At 38.9% G+C, this 25,995-nt stretch overlaps 1 protein-coding gene across 1 annotated transcript in view; it reads right to left on the reverse strand.

Annotated features, from left to right (window-relative positions):
* Nucleotides 1-21,875: 21,875 nt before the first annotated feature.
* syde2 (synapse defective 1, Rho GTPase, homolog 2 (C. elegans)) overlaps nt 21,876-25,995 on the reverse strand; it is an 83,625-nt gene continuing 79,505 nt past the window's right edge. The window contains exon 8 of the mRNA XM_062028199.1: nt 21,876-25,505. Within this exon, the coding sequence (XP_061884183.1) occupies nt 24,889-25,505 (617 nt within the window). The 3' untranslated portion in view covers nt 21,876-24,888. The remainder of the gene's footprint in view (nt 25,506-25,995) is intronic.

Genomic DNA, 25,995 nt, shown 5'->3' on the forward strand with positions numbered 1-25,995 from the left:
CTGCCAAGTACAGCAGGTTCGATGGTGGGGAACAAAAGACCCTCCAAAACACACCATAGATCTTTGCAAAAAAAAAGTGTTCAATAGCCCTCGTATTGAAGGACACATGGACTTTCTTGCAGGGTCACTGAATAGAAGCTCCCCACATTTCATGGGACTTAGCTCTCATGTATGCTGTGGAAAAAATGACCTAAGTTGAGCCTCTTGCGGTCATATATTTGAATTAGGGGGCCTTCTCATAAAAGCTGTGTTGTTTGGCTTGGTTGTTTACGTGTGAAAGGTGTTATAGCTGCCTTAAAACATAGACAAGAGGGTATGGAAACAAAAATTATGTTCATAAGTGTTCAGTTTACGATGCCAACATACTTGTTTCTAGTCTCAGTCGCGGTTATAGCATCAATGGCACCCCTTTTGCTCCTTTATGATTTTTTTTCCCCTCCTCATTTTTTCGGTGCCCTTCTAAATATGCCGCCCGGTGGAGAAGCAGGTACAAGTTGAAAAAATGACTCTTTTTCAGCACGCAGCATATCATGCAGTGTCCTGCATAAAGAAGCTTATTTCCAAGACAACAGCATCAAAGCGACCACAAGTCAAGCATGTGACTTAAAGCCAGTCGGCATGACTCCTGCCGTAGTTTGAGCGCATTACATCACCACCGTGTCGTTATTTGTTCATAGATTTGGAACACATTGCCGTCAAAATGAATCCCGACATTGACATAGAGTGGAACCGAGCCTGCCTGCCTGCATACTACTGTATGTTCTGTGAGTACCAACCCTCACATGGAACAGTAATTCCAAATACCGTATTTTTCGGACTATAAGTCGCAGTTTTTTTCATAGTTTGGCCGGGGGTGCGACTTATACTCAGGAGCGACCTATGTGTGAAATTATTAACACATTACCGTAAAATATCAAATAATATTTTTTAGCTCATTCATGTAAGAGACTAGACATATAAGATTTAATCGGATTTAGCGATTAGGAGTGACAGATTGTTTGGTAAACGTATAGCATGTTCTATATGTTATAGTTATTTGAATGACTCTTACCATAATATGTTACGTTAACATACCAGGCACATTCTCAGTTGGTTATTTATGCGTCATATAACGTACACTTATTCAGCCTGTTGTTCACTATTCTTTATTTATTTTAAATTGCCTTTCAAATGTCTATTCTTGGTGTTGGCTTTTATCAAATACATTTCCCCAAAAAATGCGACTTATACTCCTGTGCGACTTATATATGTTTTTTTCCTTCTTTATTATGCATTTTCGACCGGTGCGACTTATACTCCGGAGCGACTTATACTCCGGAGCGACTTATGCTCTGAAAAATACGGTATGCCACTTGGCAATGGTGCTTAGTAATTTTCGTAGTGATCTAACTAAACGATGCCTACTGGCATAATAAGCATTTTACAGTGTTGACATTTGTTTTTTTGTAGGTCCATTTGTCCTATGTGAAATTTGCAGGATCTGTCTGTGTTTGTTTTCGTTTCCCCCAAGTACTCTACACACTAAAAACTGCTGGGTTATTTTGAGAACCCAATTTATGAGTTGCGAGTGTTGGGTTAATTTTTTAACGTTATTTTTATGAAGAGCAATCAAAACGCTACAAGGTGTGTGTGTGGGGGGGCGGTGTTTGGAGGTAGCGGGGTGTATATTGTAGCGTCCCGGAAGCGTTAGTGCTGCAAAGGATTCTGGGTATTTGTTCTGTTGTGTTTATGTTGTGTTACTGTGCAGATGTTCTCCTGAAATGTGTTTGTCATTCTTTTTTGGTGTGGATTTACAGTGTGGCGCATATTTATAACAATGTTAAAGTTGCTTATACGGGCACCCTAACTGTAAACTGTATCGCTGTTGATCAACTATGCGTTGCATTCACGTGTGTGTGCGTACAGAAGCCGCACATATCTTGTGACTGGGCCGGCACATTGTTAGAATGGATGAAAAGCGGACGTGACGTCAGCTTGTAGAGGACATTAAAAGCAGTGCCTGTAAGGCACGCCCCTAAGACTGTGGTCCCGGCGGACTACGAGATATAATGACTGATGAACACCTTCGTTCGATAATGAAGGTTGCCTCAGCTCAAAGCCTGAGCCCCGACATTAATGAACTAGCGTCCAAGAAAAGATGGCAGGTATCTGGCTTGGGCACATGTGTTGCAAACTGAGCAGTTTAAAGTCCAGAATGGTTAGTTTATTCATTATTTTATTTTCAAATTTATTAGCCTGTGGAAAAAGTTAATGTTGATATTTACCTCAGAAGGCTGCAAATAGAAAAGAGGCATTCCATTTTTATTTAAATTGTATTTGATATTCCATTGATATTTTTTTATTATTATTATTATTATTTGAAACTCGATTTTGCATGTCACTATAAAGTTATATAAGCCTTACTTGTTCAATATTCAATGCAAAACTTGTTTGGGTCCCTATTAAAAGGTTAATTTGTTCAACCTTGGCCCACGGATTTGTTCAATTTTAAATTTTGGCCCACTCTGTATTTTAGTTTGACACCCCTGATCTAATGGATGCATAACGTAACCCCAGCCTCTACTGTAGCGTCTATTCTATGCGCCTTATAATGTGGTGCGCCTTATATATGAACAGAGTTTTAAAATAGGCCATTCATTGAAGGTGCGCCTTATAATCCGGTGCGCCTTATAGTGCGAAAAATACGGTACTTTTTTCTTGAAGGGCATTTTGTTAAGAATTATTCTCATTAACATTATTTACAATCACACATCTTATGTACATGAACATATTTGAGCATGTTGTATAGAACTATTATTGTCATGATCTGCTGCCCGGATCATGTTTGTTTAGTTTTTGACTCCCTCAGTTGCTATTTTGAGCACCCCTGGGTGCAGATTGTTTTCACCTGCCTCTGATTAGTGTTTGGGACGCTCACCTGCTCCTGGGCACTAATCAGAGAGCTACTAATTCCCTGCTTTTCACCACACAACACGCAATAGTTACGACAGCTACTAATTTGATTTCTAAACTAAGCTTTGCCTTGTTGTTTGCCTGTTTACATGCTAAGCTTTTCTTGTTCGCTATTCCGTTAGCTTCCCGTGCTATCGGCACGCTGGTGTTCTTTTGTTTGTATCCCGCATGATTTATGGACAATTAATTATTTTCTTACCTGCACCTTGCCTCCGGAGTCCCGTCTGCATCCTGGGAGAACGATCCACACAGTAAAATGCGACTCCGCCGTGACAACTATGACCATCCATGGCAATTTTTGTAAAAAAAAAAATGTCAGTCATATTTTGCTTTTGAGTATATTTTAATGGAATAAAAATAATTGTGATCATTAGTTGGGAAGGAGTAGGACAAACCAGCAGTACAATGTATCATTTTTAACCAAAGAGCGCTAAATTGCGCAACCCAATAGTTGGGTTTGAAATAACCCAACATTTTAGTGAGCATAACTCAGTTTTTGTGTGAAATTAATTCAACCCAATAGTTGGGTTTTGAATCAACCAACATTGAGTTAGCATAACTCAACTTTTGGGTTAAATAATTTAACCCAATATTTTTGGTTGGAAATAACTAGAGATGTCCGATATTTTCGGCCGATAAATGCTTTAAAATGTAATATCGGAAATTATCGGTAATGTTTTTTTTATTATCCGTATCGTTTTTTTTGTTCTATTTTTTTTTTTTTTTTTAATTAAATCAACATAAAAAACACAAAATACACTTACAATTAGTGCAACAACCCAAAAAAACTCCCTCTCCCATTTACACTCATTCACACAAAATGGTTGTTTCTTTCTGTTATTAATATTCTGGTTCCTACATTACATATAATTATATTTTAATACAGTCTGCAAGGGATACAGTCCGTAAGCACACATGATTGTGCGTGCTGCTGGTCCACTAATAGTACTAACCTTTAACAGTTAATTTTACTCATTTTCATTAATTACTAGTTTCTATGTAACTGTTTTTATATTGTTTGACTTTCTTTTTTATTCAATAAAATGTTTTTAATTTATTTATCTTATTTTACTTAATTAATTTTTTTTAAAAGGACCTTATCTTCACCATACCTGGTTGTCCAAATTAGGCATAATAATGTGTTAATTCCACGACTGTATGTATCGGTATCGGTAATTAAGAGTTGCACAATATCGGAATATCGGATATTGGCAAAAAAACCATTATTGGACATCCCTAGAAATAACCCAACATTAAGTTATCATAACTCAACTTTTTGGTTAAATAATTCAACGCAAAAGTTAGGTTAAAAAAATGTACCCAAAATGTTGAGTTAAAATAACTCAAATAAAGGGTTTGTCCTTAGTTGGGTTAATATTGGGTTATTTTTTAACCCAACATTTTTTAGTGTGTACTTCCTCATACAGTCCAAAAACATGTTTGTCGGTTAGTAGACTGTGAGTGTTGTTTAATGGTTGTTTTTCCTCCATGTGTCATTCCTCTTGTAGGCAGGTCCACTCAAGTAATAAATCTCCAATGTTCAATTTGACTTTTTTATGCTAGATTTATGACAAGGCAAAAGAATGTGAAAGGTTTCAGTACATATCCTGTAGAATGGATGGACGACACATTCTTGTCATGTGTATAAATGTACATTTTTCGGGTTAATCTGAGTTTTCAGGTGTGGTTAGCTATGGTTGGTTGCTCATCAAAATACAAAATAAAAGTTTTAAGTTGATACGTTTTTATCTGTCAGGACTTAGTCGAACCTCGATTTATGAACTTGATTGGTTCTTGAACATGGTTTGTAAATCGAAAAGTTGGCATCGTGAAGCAGAGTTCCCCAATGTTAACATGAATAATTGGTTCTAGGCTTGACAAAAGTGCCTATTTCAGTAATAGTTTGTACCCTTTGAACACAATTTGAAGCACTATCCAGTAATGCAGTGGTTCTTAACCTTGTTGGAGGTACCGAACCCCACCAGTTTCATATGCACATTCACCGAACCCTTCTTTAGTGAAAAATAAAATGTTTTTTTTTTTTTTGTTCAAATTCAAGCAAAAGTTATATGTTTTTTTTACTAGTGTACAAAATGAACTGTGCAAGAACATCACCTTGTTCAAAGAACAAAACCAACACAGTGCATGAACTCACAACAAATTACACACTTGCAAATCAGATGGAAAATTAGAGGGAACATTGTTAGGGGGTATCCTTAATACTTAGACTTAGACTTCCTTTTTATTGTCATTCAAATGTTAACTTTACAGTACAGATACACCGATAGGGAGAAGTTTTTATTTACACGATTGATTGATTGAATTAAACTTTTATTAGTAGATTGCGCAGTACAGTACATATTCCGTACAATTGACCACTAAATGTTAACACCCGAATAAGTTTTTCAACTTGTTTAATTAAGTCGGGGTCCACGTTAATCATTCATGAGTCTGGTGTGTCTTGACCACTGTGGCAGAGGCTCTGCCGAACCCCTGAGGCCGACTCACCAAACCCCTAGGGTTCGATCGAAGCCAGGTTAAGAACCACTGCAGTAATGTATGCAAAACATCTGCACACTTTGAAGACACTATAATATACATGTATAATATAATATACAGTTGTGGTCAAAAGTTTACATACACTTGTGCTGGGTTAAAAGTATACATACAGCAATGTTAATATTTGGTTACATGTCCCTTGGCAAGTTTCACTGCAATAAGGCACTTTTGGTAGCCATCCACAAGCTTCTGGCAAGCTTCTGGTTGAATTTTTGACCACTCCTCTTGGCAAAATTGGTGCAGTTCAGCTAAAATTGTTGGTTTTCTGACTTGTTTCTTCAACATTGTCAACATGTTCTCAATGGGGTTTAAGTCAGGACTTTGGGAAAGCCATTCTAAAACCTTCATTCTAGCCTGATTTGGCCATTCCTTTACCACTTTTGATGTGTGTTTGGGGTCATTGTCCTGTTGGAACACCCAACTGCGCCCAAGACCGAACCTCTGGGCTGATGATTTTAGGTTGTCCTGAAGAATTTGGAGGTAATCCTCCTTTTTCATTGTCCCATTTACTCTCTGTGAAGCACCAGTTCCATTGGCAGTAAAACAGGCCCAGAGCATAACACTACCACCACCATGCTTGACGGTAGGAATGATGTTCCTTGGATTAAAGGCCTCACTTTTTCTCCTCCAAACATATTGCTGGGTATTGTGGCCAAACAGCTCAATTTTTGTTTCATCTGACACCACATGGACAAAGATAAGACCTTCAGGAGGAAAGTTCTGTGTACCTATTGGGATGGCGTGGCGCAGTTGTGAGAATGGCCGTGCCAGCAACCTGAGGGTGCCTGGTTCAATCACCACCTTCTACAAACTTCGTCACGTCCGTTGTGTCCTTGAGCAAGACACTTCACCCTTGCTCCTGATGGATCGTGGTTAGGGCCTTGCATGGCAGCTCCCGCCATCAGTGTGTGAATGTGTGTGTGAATGTGGAAATACTGTCAAAGCGCTTTGAGTACCTTCAAGGTAGAAAAGCGCTATACAAGTATAACCCATTTACCATTTATTCATCCATCCAGGTCGGGTCACGGGGGCAGCAGCCTAAGCAGAAAGCCCAGACTTCCCTCTCCCCAGCCGCTACAGATGAGTACAACTTTTCATTGCTATTTAATAATAATAATAATAATGGATTAGATTTTATATCGCGCTTTTCTATTGTTAGATACTCAAAGCGCTCAAAGAGAAGTGGGAACCCATCATATTTAGTAGAGATGTCTGATAATATTGGGCTGCCGATATTATCGGCCGATAAATGCTTTAAAATGTAATATCGGAAATGATCGGTTTCAAAAAGTAAAATGTATGACTTTATAAAACGCCGCTGTACGTAGTGGTACACGGACATAGGGAGAAGTACAGAGTGCCAATAAACCTTAAAGGCACTGCCTTTGGTGCCGGTCCAGTCACATAATATCTACGGCTTTTCACACACACAAGTGAATGCAAAGCATACTTGGTCAACAGCCACACTGTTACAAATATGCACCACACTGTGAACACACACCAAACAAGAATGACAAACACATTTCGGGAGAACATCCGCAGTGTAACACAACATAAACACAACAGAACAAATACCCAGAAACCCTTGCAGCACTAACTCTTACAGGACACTCGCTACCCCCTACCCCCCCCCCCCCAAACCCCGCCCACCTCAACCTCCTCATGCTCTCTCAGGGAGAGCATGTCCCAAATTCCAAGCTGCTGTTTTGAGGCATGTTAAAAAAAATTATGCACTTTGTGACTTCAATAATAAATATGGCAGTGCCATGTTGGCATTTTTTTCCATAACTTGAGTTGATTTATTTTGGAAAACCTTGTTACATTGTTTAATGCATCCAGCGGGGCATCACAACAAAATTAGGCATAATAATGTGTTAATTCCACGACTGTATATATCGGTATCGGTTGATATCGGAATCGATAATTAAGAGTTTGGACAATATCGGAATATCGGATATCGGCAAAAAAGCCATTATCGGACATCTCTACTATTTAGTGTTGTTGATAATGTGTTAATGTGTTTAAATGATACGTGTGGTTATTAGGATCATCAGAGACATACAAAAAGATCTCTTTTTTTAGTCAACCGTTTTATGAGGTTTCTGTTCACCGGTTGAAATTAAACGTAGCGTTTTTTCGTCACACAAATACTCAAGTAAAAGCAAAAAGTCTTACATTAAAACTACTCTGACTAGTACAAATGATCCAAATTAAAATGTAAACGTAGCTAAATGTAGCATGTTACTTTCTACTCACCTCTGCCTGAAGGTAGTAGCAGCAGACTAACACCCTCCCCCCACCACATCCCACCTCCCCGGATTGTAATTAATCAAATGTAAATAATCAAATGTATATACTTGTTCTTATGCTTTCTGAACTCACTATGTTCACTGCTCGCTGTACATATCCTACCAAGTCAGACCTACACTGTTTCAATGTCCATTTCCCAGATGAATCATTGTTGATGACTGAAGTGCTGATATCAACCAAACCTAACCCCCCCCCACCCCCTCCACATCCCACCCCCCGGATTGTAAATAATGTAAATAATTCAATGTATATACTCTGATGATTAACTTGTGTGATGACTGTATTGTGCTGATAGTATATATTTGTACCATGAATTGATTAACGTGGACCCCGACTTAAACAACTTGAAAAACGTATTCGGGTGTTACCATTTAGTGGTCAATTGTACAGAATATGTACTGTACTGTGCAATCTACTAATAAAAGTCTCAATCAATCAATCAAGTAACATAATGACCTTTGAGGTTCCATATGTAATATTTACAGTGACGTGTCATCACCAACAGTTTCATGTTCCTTATTAGGACCTTACTGTACAGACTGTGTGTGAAAGCTTCAAACAAAGGCCGTGTGTTTGCGCGCTTGACTTGCTGCCATGATCGCAACTCAAAGGTTAGCAGAGATTAAGGGAAGTGAGGAAGAGCAGGAGAAGATCTGGTTTCACATGCAGGTGGCTTTCAAGGATGTTTACCTAACATCTCCAGTCTCTCCCAAATTAGAAATGCACCAAAGTTCAGTCCATTTCCCTCTGACAGGCAGCCGATATCAAATGGAGACCCTGACTATCCAAACAAGACTGTTGTTATGTCTACCTCGCTGCTCGGATGGAGTTTCAGTCTTTATTTTTTCTGAGACTGGGAAACTTTGTCTGTAAAGGTCTGATCCAACTGTACGGAATCAGATGTCATGTAAATCCAAATATCAACCCAGGACACATTTCACAGAGCATGATTGCAGACTTGTGTCCACATGCTGAGTTATTTTGCAGTCGTGCTCGTTAAAAAAAGTGCCACTGAATCACCATGGCGTGGAATGCTATGCAGGCCAACGGATGAGTTTGTTACACACACCAAGACGGGATACGAAAATCGGGGAACATTTAAGGAGCAAGAACAAGGTTAATGAAGGTTTTATAATGTTTGGTTCTGGTATGAATCAATTTTTTTATTTTTTATTCCACAAGGCAAAAAAAAATAAAAAAATAAGGAACTGATCGAGAAAAGTCAGACACACAGGGTAGACTTGACACATACTTGCCAACCCTCCCGTTTTTAGCGGGAGACTCCCGGTATTCAGCGCCTCTCCCGATAACCTCCCGGCAGAAATGTTCTCCCGACAAACTCCCGGTATTCAGCCGGAGCTGGAGGCCACGCCCCCTCCAGCTCAATGCGGACCTGAGTGGAGACAGCCTGTTCTCACGTCCGCTTTCCCACAATATAAACAACTTGCCTGCCCAATTACGTCATAACTGTAGAATGATCGAGGGCGAGTTCTTGGTTTCTTATGTGGGTTTATTGTTAGGCAGTTTCATTAACGTCCTCCCAGCGCGGTAACAACACACAACAACAGCAGTCACGTTTAGTCTACCGTAAATATATATATATATATATATATATATATATATATATATATATATATATATATATATATATATATATATATATATAGCTAGAATTCACTGAAAGTCAAGTATTTCATACATCAGTGGCCTAGTGGTTGGAGTGTCCACCCTGAGATCGGTAGGTTGGAGTTCAAATCCCAGCCGAGTCATACCAAAGACTATAAAAATGGGACCCATAACCTCCCTGCTTGGCACTCAGCAACACGGGTTGGAGTTGGGGGTTAAATCACCAAAATGATTCCCGGGCGCGGCGTCGCTGCTGCCCACTGCTCCCCAAGGGGATGGGTCAAATGCAGAGGACAAATTTCACCACATCTAGTGTGTGTGTGACAATCATTGGTACTTTAATCTTAATCTTTAATTAAAAAAAAAAAAAAATATATATATATATATATATATATATATATATATATATATATATATATATATATATATATATATATATATATATATATATATATATGAAATACTTGAGTTGGTGAATTCTAGCTTAAATATATTCCCCTCTTAACCACGCCCCAACCACGCCCCCTGCCCCCACCCCCGATCCCCCACCTCCCGGTATCGGAGGTCTCAAGGTTGGGGCAAGTATGACTTGACATTAGGAAAATACAGATTTCTTGTGGTCCCCAAACATCTCATGAAAAAGAATAATTATGTTTCATTGTATTTAAAACATGAACCCTTTTTCTGGACTATAAGCCGTTACTTTTTTCCCCCTGCGGTTTATACAAATCAGTGAACAGATAAAAGACTTTTTGGACACCAACTTTATCATTTCAGTCAGATTTTTGCAAAAATCACAGTACTGTTACTGCTGCTATGAAGTTTATAAATGATGTAACTGAAGCTCTTGACAAGAAGCAGTGCTGTCTGTCCCTCTTTATTGACTTTTCAAAGGCATTTGATACTGTTGATCATGTCATTTTAATCAAACGTCTTTCAGCTATTGGTTTTTCTCAGCAAGCAGTTGGATGGTTTGCAAATTACCTCACAAGTAGAACTCAGGCTGTTCAGATAGAAGGTTCCTCCTCGGACGTACTGCAAGTGAAAAAGGGTGTCCCTCAAGGTTCTGTGTTGGGCCCATTATTATTCACTATTTACATAAATAATCTTGGACTGAATATTCTGAACTCAACTTTCCATTTCTATGCTGATGATACTGTCATATACTGTACAGCACCCACTCCTGCTGAGGCCTTTAAATATCTACAACATGCATTTGACAGAGTACAAGAACAACTTTGCTATCTTCAACTGGTTTTAAATGCAGAGAAAACAAAGTGTATGTTCTTTACCACATCAGAAACTGTAAGATCAGCACTGTGTGAGAACATTTGAACAAGAAATGGGCAACAAATTATGTTAGTATCTGCTTTTAAATATTTAGGATTTTTAATTGATGACCACTTGAGTTTTAAGGAGCACATTCAGTATGTTGTAAAAAAACTGAAACTTTTACTGGGATTTTATTATAGAAACAAGTCTTGTTTTTCTTTTACTGTGAAACAGAAATTGGTGGAAACAACCTTCTTACCTGTTATTGACTATGGAGATGTGTTGTACATGAATGCTACTGCTGGTTGTCTCCACAAGCTGGATAGTGTGTACCACGGTGCACTGAGATTTATCACCAACTGCACTCCCCTTACTCACCATTGCGTATTATACTCAATGGTTAACTGGACATCTTTAAGTGCTCGACGCCTCAATCATTGGTATGTTTTCATCTACAAAACCATTCTGGGTATCACTCCATCTTATCTGTCTTGTCTTTTACCAAAGAAACAAAGAAGTCACAATCTTCGTTCAATGAATGTTCTGCAATTTGTCGTCCCCAAAGTAAGAACTGAACTGGGCAAGAAAGCATTTAGGTTTTCAGCACCGAAGGCTTGGAATAACCTACAGTCGAATATTCAACTTCAAACCCTTGTTACGTTGAATGAGTTTAAAGCTTCTGCCAAAGGATTGCAGTCTACCTTGTCTGTATGCACATGTGTTATGTGAGCAAGTTTTAATGTTGTAAATGTGATGTTTTATGTACTTGTTTACTGTTTTTAATGTAACCTTGCTGCTGCCCTCTTGGCCAGGTCTCCCTTGGAAAAGAGATCTTTGATCTCAATGGGATATTACCTGGTTAAATAAAGGCTGAATTAAAAAAAATAAACAAAGGTGTGGCTATTCAAACTCAAAGTGTTTACAAAGTGAAGTGAAGTGAAGTGAATTATATTTATATAGCGCTTTTCTCTAGTGACTCAAAGCGCTTTTACATAGTGAAGTACAAGGAGGAGGAATCCTGATAAACATCTTGAACCTCATTAACAAAGGAGAATATCTTATTCATCTCATAAAGGATGAATAAAGACATCAATAACTTTTCTGTTTCGTTTCATCAGCCGTTTTACTGCCGTGTTGCAGACACCGTTTGGAGACAATTAAGGTATGTAAATAAATATTTACAAATCCTTTTCAGGTAAGTACCTCTGTCACAAGTATATATATGATGCTTATTGTCAGGTATGGCTAATATTTATAAAAAATATATATTATAAAATTTAGTGGGTGTGTCTTATAGTCAGGAAAATACAGTATTTCTTTTTTTTTGTCTAAATTCCAAACCCAGTTTCAACTGAGGACTTCCTTTTTTTTTTTTTTTTTTGGTCCTGTCCAGCTTCTCAGGCAAATCATATAGTTGATGTAGATGCCCATATCGCCGGTACAAATTTACTTTACAAAAGAGAAGTGTGGGATACTTCTCTTGTTGCCTTATTTGTATTTGACTTTATTAAATGTATTAAAATTATCATTTGGTGCAACCGGCCCGGCTGCACCAAATGGGGATAGAAAGAGAAAAAAAGGAAGACAGACAGGAAATTGTGAAGTTAAGTTAAAGTTAAAGTTAAAGTACCAATGATTGTCACACACACACTAGGTGTGGAGAAATTTGTCCTCTGCATTCGACCCATCCCCTTGATCACCCCCTGGGAGGTGAGGGGAGCAGTGGGCAGCAGCGTAGCCGCGCCCGAGAATAGTTTTTGGTGATTTAACCCCCAATTCCAACCCTTGATGCTGAGTGCCAAGCAGGGAGGTAATGGGTCCCATTTTTATAGTCTTTGGTATGACCCGGCCGGGGTTTGAACTCACAACCTACCGATCTCAAGTGAAGTGAAGTGAATTATATTTATATAGCACTTTTCTCTAGTGACTCAAAGCGCTTTACATAGTGAAACCCAATATCTAAGTTACATTTAAACCAGTGTGGGTGGCACCGGGAGCAGGTGGGTAAAGTGTCTTGCCCAAGGACACAACGGCAGTGACTAGGATGGCAGAAGTGGGGATCGAATCTGGAACCCTCAAGTTGCTGGCACGGCCGCTCTACCAACCGAGCTATACCGCTCGGAGACAAATTGTGTCTTATACAGAGAGACAAAAACAACACCAGCAAACACAACAATAACAACAACAAAAACAACAACAACAATAGAACAACATCAGCAAATACGATATGTGATAGTAATACAAAATATGATAGTAAAAGTGATAGTAATACAAAATATGATGGTAAAAGTGATAGATAGCAAAGCAGTTAGTGAAAGAAATAATAATACAGAAATGACAATGAACATTATTACACTACAAATGGAGCAATACATATACCAATATAAATATCACTCTTGATAATGAATAATAACAATATTTTACCTCTATTATTAACAATACAATTGTTCAAATGCAACTATACATGTATGTAATGATAACTTGAAATACAAAAGAAAGCAGATAAATGGAGGGGAAGAAAGAGAAGCCAGCCTTATTAACCTTGTAGATTGTTATAGTAACAATAGGTTAAGCTTTGTCAGTGTGCCGTGTGTTACCCAGTTTCCCCTAGGGCAACAACGTTAATATATGTTTGATGAAACGTGATTATATGCATGACTGCATGTATGTATACTGTATGTATGACTTCAATGACACCATAGATAGAAATCCCCACTCAATGTTCTTGGCGGAAGTAACACAAGAGGAAATAGTTAAAATCCAAGACTTCAATCGGTTTTAATGGAATTGATATTGAAACAATAAAAAAGTTTATTAAAGAGATCTTAGGACCATTAATTATTAGTAATGTATCATTTCAAACAGGCAAAATCCTAAACAAAATGAAAATAGCTATAGTTGTACCGATTTAAAGAATGGAGACAAACACTAATTTACAAATTATAGACCTGTTCCTTTACTTCCACAATGTTTAAAATTAAAGATGTCCGATAATATCTAACTGCCTATATTATCGGCCGATAAATGCTTTAAAATGTAATATCGGATATTATCGGTATCGGTTTCAAAAAGTAAAATGTATGACTTTTTAAAACGCCGTTGTGTACACAGACGCAGGGAGAAGTACAGAGCGGCAATTAACCTTAAAGGCACTGCCTTTGCGTGCCGGCCCAATTACATAATATCTACGGCTTTTCACACACACAAGGGAATGCAAGGCATATTTGGTCAACAGCCATACAGGTCACACTGAGGGTTGCCGTATAAACAACTTTAACACTGTTACAAATATGCGCCACACTGTGAACCCACACCAAACAAGAATGACAAACACATTTAGGGAGAACATCCGCACCGTAACACAACATAAACACAACAGAACAAATACCCAGAACCCCTTGCAGCACTAACTCTTCCGGGACGCTACAATATACACCCCCCCGCAAGACAACCCCCCACACACCCCCCGCGTCCGTCCCCTTCCTCAACCCCGCCAAGCTAAATATGCATTGGACCAAAAACCACTTCATATTCTCTACTGCTCGCATGTGAGTGTTACCATAGCTATTGTGCAGAAATATGGGGAATAACCACAAAAGTACACTTAATTCATTAATAACTGTGTTAGCAAAAAGATCAGTTAGAATAATACATAATGTTGGATATAGAGAACATACAAACCCTTTATTTATTAAATCACAATACTGGGTGTCAAACGTACATCCCGCGAACAGGTTTCAACCAGCCCGCGGGATGAGTTGGCTAAGTATAAAAATAAACCTGAAATTTTTGAATGAAAGAAATAGCTGTTCTAAATGTATCCACTGGATGTCGCAATAGCAATTCTTTGTATCTTTGTAGATGATGCTACATATGTACAAAATAAACCACATGATGTTAGTACATCAGTCGAGGAAAATGATCAAACTACATAAATAACATACTCTAATTTTTTTTATCTTGATAGATTGAAAATTAACACCAATGAGTTGACTGATGAACATTATCACATCATTTATTCAGAAAATATAAATAACGACAAACAAAGTATGTATACTATTAACTGCAACAGGTAATTGGAAAAAAAAAAACACATTATGATTTGTACAATTTCAGAATGTGCTTGTTCTATTTTTAAACAAAGAAAACAATCTGAAGTCGTCTTTATTTTTAAGTTATCGTACCGTGATTTTACCAGTCCGGCCCACTTGGGAGTAGATTTTTCTCCATGTGGCCCCCGATCTAAAATGAGTTTGACACCTCTGCTTTAAAGCTCAGATTAAAAGGGCAGTTTTTAATTTCAATAATGAACATTATGGAAGGATAAAGGTTATTTCAATTTGATTATTATAGCTTATCAGATACTTTGGCAAACTGTTGTAGAAGCAAAAAAAAAAAGTAAAATGCCTTTATTTTGGTTACACGTGTATAGCACTTTTCTACCTTCAAGGTACTTAAAGTGCTTAGACAATGCTGACACAGACAGTGCAGGTTGAAGTGATGTACTGTACTTTCAATAATTGTCATCCATAATTAAAAATTTTTTTTTTACATTCTCAGCGGTCAAATAAAAACTTGGCTATCATATGCACATACTTCTAGTGGAAGTCCAAGTCCCGGGACAGGCTGGGATTATAAAACAAGCTGTTGTTGACAGGCGAGTACATTCTGTCCTATAACATGTTGAATTCACGGTGCAAAGAGGCGATGCAAACCGTCAACAGTGTCTTAAAAACCATTATGAAGCTAAGAGGCCTCAGGCGGCAAACTCGCTCACCTGCAGCCTGAGATCATTTTTCATTAAAGCCTTTTAGCCATTCTGGCTCGGAACGAATGATTGAAGTCATGTTAGTCCTATCTACTGTATATCTATTACTCTTACTCTAAACCTGCATCTATACAATTGTGTGCACCTTAGACATTCGTCACTGGAAAGTGCCACATTCCGCCAGAGACTTTTGCAGACAGATTGTCCCTGAAGCTATACGATAGTTTGTGGGGAGATTCCCAGAATTCAACAAGGTCAATTCCAAGACGAGTTAATCTACACATGCAAGGCTGAGCGATAACGATGAGAAAAACAACCATTTTGGATGAATGGATGCAGACCTGCCAGGTTAAAAAACTTTATATAAACAGTATTTAAAGTAGTGCTGTCAAAAGATACATTTAAAAAATCTGATTAATCACACTTTTGGATTTGGATTAATCATGATTAATCACAGGTTATTAATTGCTTGCATGGATCGGATGGGGTTGTGAAGTTGGCACGTTGTGTAAATCGTAAATAAAAACAGAATACAATGATTTGCAAATCCTTTTCAACTTATATTCAATTGAATAGACTGCAAAGACAAGATATTTAACGTTCGAACTGGAAACATTTATTTTTTGCAAATATTAGCTCAAAAAAGCTGGCACAAGTGGCAAAAAAGACTGAGAAAGTTGAGGAATGCTAATCAAACACTTATTTGGAACATCCCACAAGTGAACAGGCTAATTGGGAACAGGTGGGTGCCATGATTGGGTATAAAAGCAGCTTCCATGAAATGCTCAGTCATTCACAAACAAGGATGGGGCGAGGGTCACCACTTTGTCAACAAATGCATGAGCAAATTGTCGAACATTTCTCAACGAGCTATTGCAAGGAATTTAGGGATTTCACCATCTACGGTCCGTAATATCATCAAAAGGTTCAGAGAATCTGGAGAAATCACTGAATGCCTGTGACCTTGGATCCCTCAGGCGGTACTGCATCAAAAAGCGACATCAGTGTGTAAAGGATATCACATGGGCTCAGGAACACTTCAGAAAACCACTGTCAATAATTACAGTTTGTCGCTACATCTGTAAGTGCAAGTTACAACTCTACTATGCAAAGCAAAAAACATTTATCAACAACACCCAGAAACGCCGCTGGGCCCAAGCTCATCTAAGATGGACTGATGCAAAGTGGAAAAGTGTTCTGTGGTCTGACGAGTCCACATTACAAATTGTTTCTGGAAACTGTGGACGTTGTGTCCTCCGGACCAAAGAGGAAAAGAACCATCCGGATTGTTATAGGCGCAAAGTTGAAAAGCCAGCATCTGTGATGGTATGGGGGTGTATTAGTGCCCAAGGCATGGGTAACTTACACATCTGTGAAGGCACCATTAATGCTGAAAGGTACATACAGGTTTCGGAGCAACATATGTTGCCATCCAAGCAGCATTACCATGGACGCCCCTGCTTCTTTTAGCAAGACAATGCCAAGCCACGTGTTACAACAGCATGGCTTCATAGTAAAAGAGTGCGGGTACTAGACTGGCCTGCCTGTAGTCCAGACCTGTCTCCCATTGAAAATGTGTGGCGCATTATGAAGCGTAAAATACGACAATGGAGACCCCGGACTGTTGAACAACTTAAGCTGTACATCGAGCAAGAATGGGAAAGAATTCCACCTGAGAAGCTTAAAAAATGTGTCTCCTCAGTTCCCAAACGTTTACTGAGTTTTGTTAAAAGGAAAGGCCATGTGACACAGTGGTAAAAATGCCCCTGTGCCAACTTGTTTGCAATGTGTTGCTGCCATTAAATTCTAAGTTTAGTTTCTCAGTTCGAAAGTTAAATATCTTGTCTTTGCAGTCTATTGAATTGAATATAAGTTGAAAAAGATTTGAAATGTGGCAATGTGGCAACTTCACTGGTTTTGGATTTTGTAGGACAGGATTGGAGAGACTTTATCCACAACGAGGAAATGTTGTGGTTGCAGTGCAGATTTTTACATACATTAAATCAAAGTAAATCGTAATTGAAACTAAAAATGAGTAATGAATATTGTAATTTCCGGGTTATAGTTAAGGTATAGGTCATAATCACCTCAGTATTTGTGAGGTGAATTACATTTATATAGTGCTTTTTCTCGAGAGACTCAACGCGCTTTACTATGTGAAACCCATTATCTACATTTAAACCAGTGTGGGTGGCACTGAGCGCAAGGGTAAAGTGTCTTGCCCAAGGACACAACATCAGTGACTACGATGGTGGAAGCGAGATTCGAACCTGGAACCCTCAAATTGCTGGCAGGGCCACTCTACCAAAAAATATTTTTACATATATTAACCACAACGGACTATAAACCAAAGATATATACCAGTACAAAATATGTTTGTAAATATTTATTTACATTCCTTAATTGTTTCCAAAGTGTGCCTGTCACACAGCAGTAAAACGGATGGTGAAACAAAACAGAAGTCATCATCATAGACCCACTAGCTGCGGAAGCTAGCTCTCCAATCAGCTAAACAGACTCAATAACTCCACAGTGATGTTTTTGGTGAATTTACGAAACTGAAAAAAAAAAAAAAAATGCCATTGCAAGTTAATAATACTAAGACCTGTAAACGTCTTAGCGTATTCTCTAATGCTAACGACGCTAACTTGATTACTTTACGATAGCGCGTACAAATATGCATGAAAATTCACACATTGGACAGTTTAGCAAGTATGGATTGTTTTGATTGTATTGTAAAACTTACAAACGTTGTTTGGAGTGGTAAATTAAGAAGCCTTTTTGGGCAGAACCACTTTGGACGGTTTTACTTCCGGTCCAAGGCATGGAAAAGGGAGTACATTTTCAACCCACACCACCTGCAGTGAGCGAACTCGTCCAAAAGATGGCACTATAGCACAAACAACAACACACCTTTTTAGCGTCTGTCGGTGCAGTATCAATCAATCAATCAATCAATGTTTGTTTATATAGCCCTAAATCACAAGTGTCTCAAAGGGCTGCACAAGCCACAACAACATCCTCGGTTCAAAGCCCACATAAGGGCAAGGAAAAACTCACAACCCAGTGGGATGTCAATATGAATGACTATGAGAAACCTTGGAGAGGACCCCCTAGGGGTATGCAATGGACGTCGAGTGGGTCTAGCATAATATTGTGAAAGTCCAGTCCATAGTGGATCTAACATAATAGCCAGCACTTCGTCCATGGCCACCAGACCTGTGCCCCCCCTTCCACAAGGGAGAGGGGGGCAGAAAAAAAATAAACCGCACATCAACTGGTCTAAAAAGGGGGGTCTATTTAAAGGCTAGAGTATACAAATGAGTTTTAAGATGGGACTTAAATGCTTCTACTGAGGTAGAATCTCTAACTGTTACCGGGAGGGCATTCCATAGTACTGTAGTACTTCAACAATTATTTGTTAAATACAAAAAATTATGGTCGTTTGTGCAGAAAAATCCATTAATTACTCTCACCATTTTATAAGCTGCAGGGCTCAAAGCGTTGGAAAAAAGTGGCGGCTTACAGTCCAGAAAATACGGTAATACATATTGTGCATTAAATGCAAATAAATGATAAAACAAAAACACTATTATTATCATCATTATGCCTTATGCTCTATATGGACCATTTTGGCAGTTTTTGGGGACTTTGATTTAGTTTCAAAATAAAAAAGCCACGGGGTCCCTCCACCACACTCTGGACACCCCTGCTTTAATAGCTCTTTGTCCGGGTTCAATGTGTGATCCTGCGTCAACTCTGTGAGCATCCTCAATTCCCGTCAACTATTTAAATCAGGGGTCCCCAAACTACGGCCCGCAGGCTGAATACGGCCCGCCACTGTCCAAAATCTGGACGGTGAGAAGTTGCAAGTTTTTAAAAATGTGTCCAACCGCTTCTATGTCAGCTACCTCTCTTTGTTTATAATGTCTATTTTCTGCTGGATTTACTCTCTATTTTATGCTTCCCTTTTTTTTTTGCTGAAGCTGTTACATATACTGTAATCAGGAGTGTCCAACTCATTTGAGCTCAGGGGCCGCGTGGAGGGATAAATCTGTGCACACGCGAGCCGGACTATTGAAATCATGGCATTAAAACTAAAAATTGAAACCATGGCATTAAAACTAAAAAAATAAGTTAAGTTAAAGTTAAACTACCAATGATTGTCACACGCACACTAGGTGTGGCGGAATTATTCTCTGCATTTGACCCATCACCCTTGATCACCCTGGGAGGTGAGGGGAGCAGTGGGCAGCAGCGGTGGCCACGCCCGGGAAAAATTTTTGGTGATTTAACCCCCAATTCCAAGACAACTTCAGCTTGTTTTCTTTGTCTTACTTTGGCCAAAAATAGAACAAACACATTCTAAAATATTACAATAAAATTATAGAAAAAAATACCCGGCAGCGGTAAATTTAGATCAGGGGCCGTACTTATCAAGCTTCTTAGAGTGCCATTTTACACTTAAGTCCTGAGAATTTGCGAAATTTAGTCCTACTCTCAAACTTAAGAATAAAAGCTTTTTATCAACGTTCTTAAGTCTAAGAATCACTCCTACTCTCCACGATATTTAAGAGACCTTCAGAGGTGTCTTAAGTGGTTAGGAGTTGCCAGCAGGGGATGGCACTGAGGCGAGAGAGACGTGCGCGAACATTCAGGGAGCGGAACGATGTTCTGGATTTGTTTGATGATGAGCAGCTGATCAAACGGTATCGTTTAGACAGAGCGGGTATTATTTTTGTCACAGATTTAATACTTTTCGATTCCATGTTGATTTCTGCATGTGGCTGCAGTGGGCTAGTATATATAGAGCCACCCACACCAGTTTCAAATTAGTTGCCTAATTAATGAATTGGAAAGAAAATGTTATGACAGTAGCGTATGTGTGTGGCCGTGAGGTGAGCGACGTCAGTGAGTGTGTGGGCGACAGAAGAGAGGGAGCGGTAGCGTGAGTGCCGGCGGGGACTAGTTTGTTTTGTATTATTTTGTAGTTTATTGTCAAAATATACACTCCCATTGTCCACTTAAATATTTCCAAGATATTTCTTTATTCTTAGACAACGGATTCCCTTCCGTGATTGGTCATTTCTATGGACACAGAAATGACGTCACCTAAAATTCCATTTACGGCACATAGTAATGTCGTAATTCAGCTCTGAGTGTGACACTTAAGATTCAGTCCTACACTTCGCTGAAAGTGTGAGTAAGACGCTTGATAACTAACTTTTAAGTGCAGCTTTCAGCGAATAATTTATTTACTCTTAAGTCAACTCTTAGCAGACTTCTTAGGAGTAATTCTGAGAAGCTTGATAAGTACGGCCCCAGGTCCCCAAACTACGCCAGCGTCCAAAATCCGGCCCGCGGGAAGTGTCAAGTTTTTTAAAATTTTTCCTTTCTAATCTATTTTCTACCACTTGTTACTCTCGGGGTCTCCTAGCCACTCAGGCAAATCATATTGTCTAAAAATGTTTTTTCCCATCGATAACGTGACATCATCGCGCTCGCGCCACAGTGTGCAGCAAGTGCGCGCTCTTTTAGTTAATTAGTGCGTGAGGAATAAATATATATTTATTCATTTATATATATATATACTAGAGATGTCCGATAATATTGGGCTGCCGATATTATCGGCCGATAAATGCTTTAAAATGTAATATCAGAAATGATCGGTATCAGTTTCAAAAAGTAAAATGAATTACTTTTTAAAACGCCGCTGTGTACACGGACGTAGGGAGAAGTACAGAGCGCCAATAAACCTTAAAGGCACTTCCTTTGCGTGCCGGCCCAGTCACATAATATCTACGGCTTTTCACACACACTAGTGAATGCAAGTATACTTTGGTCAACAGCCATACAGGTCACACTGAGGGTAGCCGTACAAACAACTTTATCACTGTTACAAATATGCGCCACACTGTGAACCCACACCAAACAAGAATGACAAACACATTTCGGGAGAACATCCGTACCGTAACACAACATAAACACAACAGAACAAATACCCAGAACCCCTTGCAGCACTAACTCTTCCGGGACACTACAATATACACCCCCCATTTTTTTTTCCATAACTTGAGTTGATTTATTTTGGAAAACCTTGTTACATTGTTTAATGCATCCAGCGGGGAATCACAACAAAATTAGGCATAATAATGTGTTAATTCCACGACTGTATATATCGGTATCGGTTGATATCGGAATCGATAATTAGGAGTTGGACAATATCGGAATATCGGATATCGGCAAACAAGCCATTATCGGACATCTCTTATATATATATATATATATATATATATATATATATATATATATATATATATATATATATATATATATATATATATATATATATATATATATATATATATATATATATATATGCCCCCGAGGCACAATGTTTGGGGACCGCTGATTTAAATTGTTATTTTCCGCCTTTGCCAGCATAAAGAACAATAAAGAGAGAGGCGGAGTGTTATTGCAGCTGGAACTAATCGATTCAATACGACACTCATATGGTTTTACAAGCCGGCCGACCGCAGCCCTTACGGTTTGCAAGGTTAAAAATTTGAACTTGATTGTGTGCATGTCACGCTACTACGTAAGAGGGTTTGAAGGGGGAGGAGTGAGACATTATCCAGGTTTACCAAAATAAACTCCAAAATGCAACAAAATGAGTGCAGACGAGGACAAATGCCAAAATGTTTGCAGGTCTGTGACACACAAACAGGTGAGACTTGAAGGTAAAATAATGTACTTTATTACTGTATACACCACTCAGGATCAATACAAGGTAATATTGTGTTTTTATTTCAGGGATGTTTTGCTTGTGGCATTTTTTTTTCCTCCAGAGGACCCACAACTAAATCCCTTGTACGAACGATAAGAAAATAATATCATATAATTACAGTTTACATACACACTTTTGTGACACCGTGCGATAAATCGGTTTTGTGTTCGCTGGGGAAAAGCAACAAATTGGGTCCTCTGGAGAAACATCGAAGCGATGCATCTCTAATGTGAAAACATGGCGACAAACAAGCGTCCATTGCAAAATAACCTTTTTACACATAAATACAAACGCAGATGAGAAATAGCCTTAAAGCTTTTGACCGGGCGGCGTCCGCCAGTACCATAAAAAATATATCACAACACGAAAAACGCTGAACACAGCTCAGTCCACCGGAGACCAAAAAAAAAAAAAAAAGTCAACTATATACACAATATAACAAAAATAACAATATATTGTCTGTTTTAGCATCAATTTTACAGCTTAAGTTGTACCATGAATCCAGCACGTTAAGATGTGTACAGGTAGCACGAAGGGCAGAAAAGCAACTATTGCTACAAGACGTATTTAAATACAAGCTCCCAATACACGTACAATAATATATACATCATCATATAGGTTAAATACTGTCTTTTTGGAATCCATCCCTGCATTGCTGAGAATTGTAGTTTTTGGCAGCTAAGTCAGAATGTTCACATTTAGCTGCATTTTTGCACAAGCAGAAGCGTCAAGAATAGTTTTCACGTCAGGTGCTGACCATAATTTGTTAAACGCGAGCTAACGCAGCATCGACAGTGTCGAGAACGCCATGACACAGTGTTACATTGTGAGGGATTTGAGTAAATAAATAATGAATGAATGTCTTTTACAAAATGGAGAAGAACAAAATAGTATTTTATTTCTTTTTGTAAGCAATGTTTGGGCACTGAAGAACAGGAGCCATCTCCTGCAATGCCAGTTTAGTCCTCACGAGGCAGTAGTGAGTCATGGCGCGAGATTATTGAGTGTATGTTCACACTGCAGGCTATGATTTTTTTGTGAAATCAGATATTTTACACAAAAAGTGATTTCTGTCATTAAATAGAACGTTATGTTTATGTTATTGTTTGTTGGGGATGTCGTTGTGGCTTGTGCAGCCCTTTGAGACACTTGTGATTTAGGGCTATATAAATAAACATTGATTGATTGATTTGATATGCAGTACTGTATAGCACTTTACTATATTGGGTTCAAAGTGTACACACTTTTACTAAAATGTGGGTTTTTGTCAAGGCTGAAATCCATTATTTATGTTGACATTGTTTCTTTTGGAGAAATGTTCTTCAATATACAATTATTCATGAACCCTGTTTAAGAACCAACTATGTTTGTAAACCGAGGGTCCATCACGCACAAAATACTTGTAGTGTGAACATATAGCCAGAGTTAAGTTGTATAGTCGTACTTGTCAAACTGTGAGGTTTTGGGAACTTTTAATATCGGTGTTTTTATTCATGCTGGAACAATACGTCTTGTTTTTAAATGTTGCAAATTGAGTTGATCAACTTACTTTTTAAATTGTTTTAATTTGTTGCAAATATATGTACTCAATCTATTTGTATAAGCAGGTGGTTGCATGCAGCAACTCATACAGTCATTTTACAGACAGGCAAATAAATATTAGCTTCTCAATATTATATCATTAATTTAAAAAATGAGAACCACCAGCATAATCTTTTTCAACTAAAATGTAGTCTGGGGAGATATTTGACAAGTGAGTCAAAATAATAATTTTATCCATATTTGTTTTTTTTTATAATGCTGCCAACAATACTCTTTTCTCAGTATGTCCCCCCCTGAACTACAATAACAAACTTTTTAAGTGCGTTCATGTTGTACACATGTGCGTGTTGGAAATGTCAGCGTGAGAGCTTCAAAGGGAATATTTCAATATGAGAACACATAACAAACTCATAAAAGGGGAATGTTGTTCACATTTTGTGTGCTAAATAATCAATGTTGCTGACAGCCGAGTGCAATATGACACAATCCCACTTAATAAATATAAGCTTTCATGCTGGAAACCAGACAAATCTTCTGAGTTTTCCCCGTGGAAACTTCAGGAGTAAGGTCTGCCTGTTAATAACGGCCCTAAAAAAAATGATGAAGCAGGGCTTCTTTTTTTTTTTTTTTGTCTGATGATGGGTTTTCTCAGCCCTTTTTTTCTTTTAATACCCCGATTGCCTATTTTTGTTGGAAAATAACACTTGATCGAAAGCGTCTGAAATTCTTTCCTACTGCTGAAAAGATGCGAAAGTGTTCCGCATGACGAATGTTGCTTCAAAAGCCAGCCAGGAAAAAAAAAAAAGAAAAGAAACCTGCATTTTTTATTTCTGCTCTTAATCCTGGCAGCAACTTTCTATTTAATACGACTGATTATCTGAGTTTTCTACATGGCGGACCACCTTCACACAATTAAGGCACCTTTTAAAGCCCTGAGAGGGTCGAGGGGTTCTTCTAATAAGAAGAAAAGCGACAACGTGAAACGTGAGCCAAGTCAAAGAAAAAGTCAGGAATGCGTGTGGGGAAGAAGAAGTGCCATGATATGTTTTTCTCAGATTGAAGAAGTGAGACGTTAATATCCCACGTTGATCTTGTTCTTGTTGAGTTCTCTCTCCAGGTTCCCGATCAGAGTGTCGATGCTCTCCTGAAGGTCTCTCAGGTTGACCCTGTGGCTCAGCACGGGGCTGATGTCCTGCATCTTCATGTAAGTCTGATACGTGGGCAGACTTGGAGGTAAGATGTGCTCGCACACACTTTCCTTCTCTTCCTCCTCCTCCTCCTTCTTCTTCTCTTCCTGCTTCTCCTCTTCCGCTTCCTCCTCCTCCTCCTCCTCCTCCTCCTCCTCCTCCTGCACCGCGTCCTGATCTGCAGGACCAGGCAAAGGGTTCGCAGCGTCCTCAGGTGGTTCTGCGTCTGAGTCCTCTGAGGGCACGTCGTCGTAGTCCGCCTCCTCTTTGCCGGGAGGAAGTGGCGTCTCGGAGGGGAAGTAGCTCTCGCCGCAGCCGCTCCAGTCGCCGGCGTAGCGGTTGCTCGGGCTGTCGAGGCGTCCCGCTTTGGGACGCAGGACGCCGGCCATCTCAGCTTCTGTGAGGTTTAACACCTGAGGGCGCTCTTTCCGCCGCCGTAGTGGAGGGGCTGTGAGCGAGTCGGAGGCTTCGGGCGAGGCGGACTGATCATGAGGGTCCACAACTGGGGGACAGAAAAAGAGAAACAAATTTATTAAAAATCAATCCGGTGGAAGATTCCCCACTGGCCATTTTACAAACCCCAAAACCAGTGAAGTTGGCACGTTGTGTAATTCGTAAATAAAAACAGAATACAATGATTTGCAAATCCTTTTCAACTTATATTCAATTGAATAGACTGCAAAAACACGATATTTAATGTTCGAACTGAGAAACTAAATTTTTGCAAATAATCACTAACTTAGAATTTAATGGCAGCAGCATATTGCAAAAAAGTTGGCACAGGGGCATTTTTACCACTGTGTTACATGGCCTTTCCTTTTAACAACACTCAGTAAACATTTGGGAACTGAGGAGACCATTTTTTGAAGCTTTTCAGGTGGAATTATTTCCCATTCTTACTTGATAAATAAATGATAAATGAGTTATACTTGTATAGCGCTTTTCTACCTTTAAGGTACTCAAAGCGCTTTGACAGTATTTCCATATTCACC

Source organism: Entelurus aequoreus, linkage group LG19 (assembly GCF_033978785.1).
Source record: "Entelurus aequoreus isolate RoL-2023_Sb linkage group LG19, RoL_Eaeq_v1.1, whole genome shotgun sequence".
Lineage (NCBI taxonomy): Eukaryota > Metazoa > Chordata > Actinopteri > Syngnathiformes > Syngnathidae > Entelurus > Entelurus aequoreus.